At 36.5% G+C, this 7500-nt stretch overlaps 1 protein-coding gene across 1 annotated transcript in view; it reads left to right on the top strand.

The window, feature by feature from the left end:
- Positions 1–7500, top strand: part of LOC109824566 (DNA ligase 6) — a 55314-nt gene that overhangs the window by 533 nt on the left and 47281 nt on the right. The window contains exons 1-4 of the mRNA XM_020391194.1: positions 1–1851; positions 1927–2044; positions 2173–2254; positions 5138–5240. The exon at positions 1–1851 is cut by the window's left edge and continues 533 nt beyond it. Coding sequence (XP_020246783.1) covers positions 1–1851; positions 1927–2044; positions 2173–2254; positions 5138–5240 — 2154 coding nt within the window. The remainder of the gene's footprint in view (positions 1852–1926; positions 2045–2172; positions 2255–5137; positions 5241–7500) is intronic.

Below are 7500 nucleotides of genomic sequence, written 5' to 3'. Positions count from 1 at the left end.
ACTGCCCCGGTGCTGTACAGTTCTTGTTCAGTGTTCGTGGTGAAGATGGACGGAAATTGGAGAGGTATGTTCATACTGGGGACTTCCGATTTTGTGATTCGATGAAGAAAGATCCGATTTTGAGCCAGTTTGTTGGTTCTGATGCTGTTTTCTTGGACGCTACTTATTGTAACCCCAAGTTTGTTTTCCCGTCGCAAGAGGAGTCGATAGATTATATTGTGAGGCTGATCAAGAGAATTAGGGAGGAAAGTGAGGCGTTGAAGGAGCCTGTGCTGATTCTTATTGCTACTTACGTGATCGGGAAGGAGAGAATATTGCTAGAGATTTCACGGCAGTTGAAATGTCTACTGCATGTGGATAGAAGAAAGATGTCAATATTGTCTGTTTTAGGACTTGGGGATAGTAATGTTTTTACCGAGGATGCGTCGGCTAGTAGTATTCATGTGATCGGTTGGAATTTGTTGGGTGAAACTTGGCCGTATTTCCGCCCTAATTTTGTTAAAATGAAGGAGATAATGTTGGAGAGAGGATATTCGAAGGCGGTTGGTTTTGTTTCAACTGGATGGCTGTACGAAACAAAGAAAGATGGCTTTGCAGTGAGGGTTAAGGATGAACTTGAGATCCATCTTGTTCCTTATAGTGAACATTCGAGCTATGATGAACTCAGAGAGTTTGTGAGGTTCTTGAGGCCAAAGCGTGTGATTCCAACTGTTGGAGATGATGCTGACAAAATTGATGGCAAGAGTGCGAGGGCTTTGCAGAAACATTTTCAGGGGTTAGTTGATGAAACTGCAAATAAGCAAGAATTTTTGATGGCTTTCAATAAGAAGGCAGTAAATGCTGATGTGATGGCTGGATATGATAACCCCGTTAATGTATGTCGGTCAGAGGATGTGGCGGAGGAGGATAGTTTAAGCCAGAAAGAAGCCCTTTCTGAAGACTTCAACTCTGAGGACATGGAGGAAGAAATTCAGGAGATCCGTGACAGCTTGCCATCATGGGTTACTCAAGATCAGATTATTAGTCTGTTAAGAAGCTCCAACGGAGAAGTTGTGGAAGCTGTTTCAGAGTTCTTCGAACATGAGATTGAGTTCTATGAGAAAGCAAATGTTTGCATCCTTGCAGCTACTGATCCTGTCTCTCAGACAAGCTCCCTTCCACCTACTGCTCCTGGCTCTCAGGCAATCTCACACAATGATTTTACTTCTTTTCCTGAAACAAAATGTTTCCCAGGGAGCCAGGAGAATGGTAGTAAGTTTGTAAAGTTAGGTAAGAAACCAATAAGCAAAAATCTTGCAGCGCCAAAATCTGTTTTGCCTAAGAAAAGGGGTTCACGCATTGGAAACAAACCGAAGAAAAAAGGAAAAACTTCTTCAGCTTTAGAGTTGAGTGGATCAAAGCAACCTACAATCACAAAGTTCTTTGGAAAAGTTATATCCAATTCCACAGTTATTGCAGCTCAGGAGTCGATTGGTGGGACTTCTTTGATAGTTGACACTGTTGAAAAGCACAAAAAAGAGTTGAATCAGTTTCTTCAGATAATAGATAATGGTATTGAAAGGAGCACTGCGGCCTCTTTAATGGAGAAGGTGAAGGGAAATGTTGGTGAAGCAGTTGATGTATACTATAGTATTTGTAGCAGTGTGTTCGGAGATGAGGAGATATTAATGCCTTGCAATCACAAAGATCATATGACTGCTGCTGTTAGTAATAATTGTACTGAAGAAGCAAGTTGTTCTCCTCATGGAACAGACAACATACCGAGTTTATTTGTACGTGTAACTTCAGGAGATGACTCAAGTGTGATTAATATATCATTACCAATTGATAAGTACTCTCCCGTTGAACATGGTTTGTATTGTATATTGTTGATGTTTGTTGAGGCAGACTGGTATTCTATATACATGAAAATGAAATTTCTTGCAGCGTGTTGGGAGGCTGGAAAACCTGCTCCCTATTTGCACCTTGCACGGACGTTTGATTTGGTAGAGAGAGAAAAAGGCAAGATAAAAACCACTGCCATGCTTTGCAACATGTTCAGAAGGTTTGCAGCAACTTCTGCTTTTATTCAATGCTTGTTTTTGTTTCTCTTATTTCTTTCCTTTTCCTTATGTCTTTTTTGTCATACATAGGTATATAGTTTTTACTTGCAATGCCTTCCCTTTTGTGCAGTTTGCTTGCCTTGTCACCTAATGACGTGTTGCCTGCTGTTTATCTTTGCACAAACAAAATTGCTCCTGATCATGAAAATGTGGTTAGTACTTTTTCTTACTGAAATAAAAAAATTCCAAACTACTTGAACAGATGATATTTTCCCTTAATATAGGTCTTTCTATGATTGATGTAGCAAATATTTTGTCTAAACAACTGCTTATATGTTGAGCATATCAGTTTTTGTAGCATATAACTAAGATTAGAATTTTGTCATATGAAATGCATGTGAAAAGGAAAGAAAGCCACATTATGGCCAACCAAAATTCTTTTTTTCTAGGTCACATATAGGCAATCTAGCCACGAAGCAAATATGTACATAAGTCTACTCTTAAGAACTAGAGAGGAACAATATTTTAAAAGTCTTACTCATAATAGTGCGTAATACAGAATATAAGAGATGCTCAAAATCTCATTTCATTGTGTAGAAATAAACATAAGGCAACTTGCTCAAGACCCAAAGGCTAGGCTTTAAACGAGGGCATGCATTGCTTAGTGTTTCTTCAATTTGTGCAGATCTTAAAAATGATCGAGTTATATAAGATGCATGCATTGAAATGAATATATGTGTTGCTATTTTCCAACATTGATTACTTACCCATAATCCCTATGAAACATTCCTTTTCTTCATGAACTCTTAGTATGAAGTCAGATATTCACAACATGGAGAACAAATTTATAAAATTATAATTTTGTCACTCTGAAACATTACAACAAGATGGAGTTCTGGCGCAGTGATCGACTTGCTCTTCTTGAAGAACGTATTTGCATGCTTTCTTAATATATGATTGGTCCACTTTATGCATGTCACAAAAAATATCACTTTGATGCAGAGCAAGAAGAATGCATACTGTTTACTAGAACAACTATATCTATTTTCGTGCAGTTCAGTTCTGTTAGGATTTTCAGGTATTTTGCATTCCCATCCCATATCATAGATTAAGTCCTGTACAGCACCATGAACAAGAAAGGAAAGAAAAGAGGAGTCGATGAAGATGAAGAGGGTAAAGTTGTGGGGGTTTGTGTGCAGAAATCATCTTTCTTAGTCCATATCAGGACCTTGTGTCTGAAGAGTAGAAAGAGTACATATAAATCAGTTCAACCTCCTACCGAGCCCATAAGTATTGATATAAAATGATGTAATGAGGAAATATCAGCTCCGTGTTGAAAAAGAATGAATATTGTTTTGTATTTGTTGGAAATCTCAGATCGACTATATGAAATTTTGAATTAGTAGTGTAGTTCTTTGCTGATAAAGAAAGGAAATTGTATTTAGTATGTGAAGATGATTCAATACATCATTGTTATAGCCTACAGATCACACAAAGACCCAAAACTTGCAAAGCCCTACAACTCTTTGATGCACGTCCACTTCCAATAGAAGATCCATCTGAAATTTGAAGAGTCACCTTAGCATCCAGAGTTGAACACTTTAAGGAATTTAGGACTATCCTTAGTTGTTAGTTCGAATCTATGGGGTAGGATTGGGAGTTTGTATACATGTTTATCTTTATATTAAGCAGTGTTATCTCGGATGCATTGAGATCGCCTTGGGCACCGTGCGCTTCGAGGTGCTGAAAATGCACCTGGCATGAGCTGTGGGCTCATTGCGTAAGCGGGGCTCACGCCTTATTGCACCTCATTGCGCCTTGCGCTTTGATGTGCCTCAATGTGCCTCACTAATACTCACTATTCTCCAATTATTTTTGCTTTTTGATACATCTTGTTATTCCTTTTCTCGCCCTCTCTTTTACCTTTATTTCTTCATTCTTTTTCTTCTTTCCCCCATATTATTGTCTACTCCATCTTTTTTGCTCAAATTTCCCTTTTTTCTGGCTGCTGTTGTTACTACTTCTATATTTAGAAGATTAGAACACTGATTAAGAAATCACAAACTATTATTCTAGCTATCATGACATAAGTTAATAATGTTAGTAATTATGAATGTATGATTTCATACCAAATATATTTTTCAACGCGACTAATTACTGAAAATATGGAAGGGTGGAGTTAAATTTGACGTTAGCACTCTTTTAACTAGTGCTAAGATTATGAAATAAGACCATATTTTGAGATTTTATAGGTGATTATTATATTTACGTATTTTTCTTACCAAAAATCATAAACATGTTGCTTATTTATTTTGATACATCTATCAAATAGATTTGTTTGTAGTATGCGCCTCACTTTACTGAGGTTCGCACATCGCTTTACGCAAGATGCGCGTAAGGGGACTTTGCGCCCCGCATTACGCCTTGCGTCTAACACCGGTATTAAGAGTTAAGAGTTTGAATAAGACTTGAATTTTCAATTTGATAACTATTTTATCTTTACGGAAGCTTCAGTTTGATTAGAAATATACATTTTTTTGAGTTAGGACTCTTTCACGTACAATATGCTTATTTATAGATAAAAATTCATGTTTGATTAATGAATGTTGATTAGTGAGATTTGATATGTGTTCATTGATTATTTGAGGACCAATTCTCCTGTGTTCACATTTCTCTGGTTTCTCCTTTCTACAAAAAGTTTCTATTGGAAGCTATCTCATTGCTCTTGTAATCTAAGAAAGATGTGAAACCCAAGAAATACCACAAAGCTATTAGAAACTTTCAAACAAAAGAACCCATAAAAGGAAATAATTGCAACAAAAAGAGTCTAGAAGTCTAGTATGACATGCTATCTATTGCTTGTTACCATTCATATGAACGATACTTGTCCCTCTTTTCTTTTTGATCAGTCAAAAATTGTGCAAACGAGCTTTTAGTATAGCTTGTTTTAATATAGCTCTGTTGCGTTAAAATACATGTATAAAATCCTTAAATTAACACAATTTATTTGCAATGGTTTAAACTCAGTCTAGTGGTTAATTTTTATTTACAGCATTTTAATTTATAGTTTTTTTTTACTGTGCAACGTAAAATAGGAATTGAATGTTGGCAGCGGTTTGGTCATAGCTGCATTGGAAGAGGCATGTGGCATTAACAAGTCGAGAATCAAAGAAATGTATACTTCTTTTGGTGATCTTGGTAAGAATTTATATTATTATTATCACAAATGAATTATGTGTCATATGAGAAAAATGTATGTCCTTGTCATATGAGGGGATTCCTTCATATGGTAGTGGTGTAGCTCAATCTTCACCAAGTGAATAAATAAGGAGAGAGAATTCATAGCAACACTTGGTTGAGATTGAGCCACATCACTGCATATGAATGACTTCCCTCATATAACGTATGATAGTCACTAACCTCTCTATACACACATTCATACACACACACACACATATTTATGAGATTATTGGGTATCATTGATATATAAGGAAGTTTCCTTATATGTCATGATGTGGCTTAATATGAGCTGCTGATCTGAGTTGAATTAAAGGAATAAAGAAAAGTAACATTTTTATAGAAAAACCTCTATTTTAAAAACTTGCTGACATTAATTGTCATTAGGACTATAAAAACAGAGTTCTGAGTACTCTCTTCCATTCACAAAGGCACATGCCTCTTATCGCCCTCCCTTCCACCTTGCCCAATTCACTCCAATGAGCACCTCCCCTTGCGCCTTCCTCTTTCTTTACCGAGCAACTCGGATCTCGCATCCCCTTCCCTATGCAAAGCATCTCCACACCATCCTCTCTCCCCTTCCAACCCCAAAGTGGTGGCTCCCCTATCCTCTCCATCAACGACAGCCTCTTTAAGTTCATTTATTCAATTGAACTATATAGACATCAGATGGAAAAACCTTGGAATTTTTTTAGTGTCGTTCGTTGTAGATCGAGGTTTCACATTTGGCAAGTTAAGCATTCTTTTAATGAGAACTATAATGTCAGAATAAATGACTGTATTTGTGTTATCGGAATAGAAGATAAATGTGTTTCCTTGCTATTTCTCTTATATTATTCTTCCATCCAATAGCAAATTATCAGTACATCACTTTCTAACTTGTAGGTATAGAGAGTTGCGCATTTGCTTCTCTTGTCTTGGTTGTAATTAGGAAGCTTTGATAGGTTGAAGGAAAATGTATGCAAAAATTGGTGCTTAGTACATGGGTTCTAAGGATGAGAATGAATTTTGTTGTCGTCTACCAAACACAACTGGCTAAAGAGGTCAAAACAACCTAACATTGTTGCTTAAAAGCCATTGATGATTTATTTAGAACCTCTTTGAATCTAGATTAAGAATGATAAATTTTAATAAGACAAAGTTCTCTATGCAATAAGATCAAACACCTTATATGTCATATGATAGAGATAGAATAGGTGGCCTACATATGTGATATGTTAGTCAATTAAAGAACAAAAAGTCTCCTTCACAATGATCTAATCACAATTAAACCATCTAAAACACATGTACCATATTGAAGAACAAATTCTAATCACAATAAGCATAAGAATTATTTGATTCCATATATCGCTGGAGAGTACAAATTCAACACTAATAATCATACTTGATAAAAGAAATAACTGCTACAACAATAAGAAAAGAACTAGAAAGAAATCTTTAAATAAGTATCTTAATAATTTTGACACTACCACTGACATCCTTATCAAGAGAGCATTTCGTCGAACAACTAACGCTCACTAGGAGGAAAGTCATTGGCAGAGACACTAAAAGCTTGCTGATGATGATGAAATGATGGCATTCCGAGATAGAGAAATAGAGATAGGCGAGATTAGTGACCTGCGACGGTTGGTGACAACTATGGGGATGTAGCTATTAATGGTGGGCACGGAACCCAAGTTGCTTGTTAGTGATCAAAGCTGTCGAGAGAGGAGAGTGCAAAATCCGAGCTGCTCGGGGGAGAAATGAGAATTTTAGATCTTATGCTCGTTGGAAAGAGGAAGGCGTAGGGGACTCGAGGCCCTAGAGAGGGGTTGTCGGCTCTATTGGTAAAAGTGGAGGGTAAATTTTACAAAAGTCTCATTTATAATGTCTGAATAACAATTAATGTTAGCTATTTTAGAAGGTTTTTTATAATTACAAAAATATCATTTTCTATTTATTACTTAACTCACTTAGATAGATAGCTGAGATTAAGCCACGTCATGACATCTAAGGAAATTCCCTTATATGTCAATGATACCCATATATATATATATATATATAGATAGAGAGAGATGAGTGAGCACAAACTTTGTGCTTAACAGTGACTAGTGAGGTGGCTTATACCCATTCACTCATTTTAATAGGGGGACCACATCCACATAGGTTGGATAATTAAAAGGTGATCATTTTCAAGTGGGGACCATTTTGATGAGTGTATAAGAATGACCCACCTCACTAC

Source organism: Asparagus officinalis, chromosome 9 (genome assembly GCF_001876935.1).
Source record: "Asparagus officinalis chromosome 9, Aspof.V1, whole genome shotgun sequence".
NCBI classification, from domain to species: Eukaryota; Viridiplantae; Streptophyta; class Magnoliopsida; order Asparagales; family Asparagaceae; genus Asparagus; species Asparagus officinalis.
Note: the sequence above shows the minus strand (reverse complement) of the source record. Positions and strands in the feature narration are given on the sequence as shown.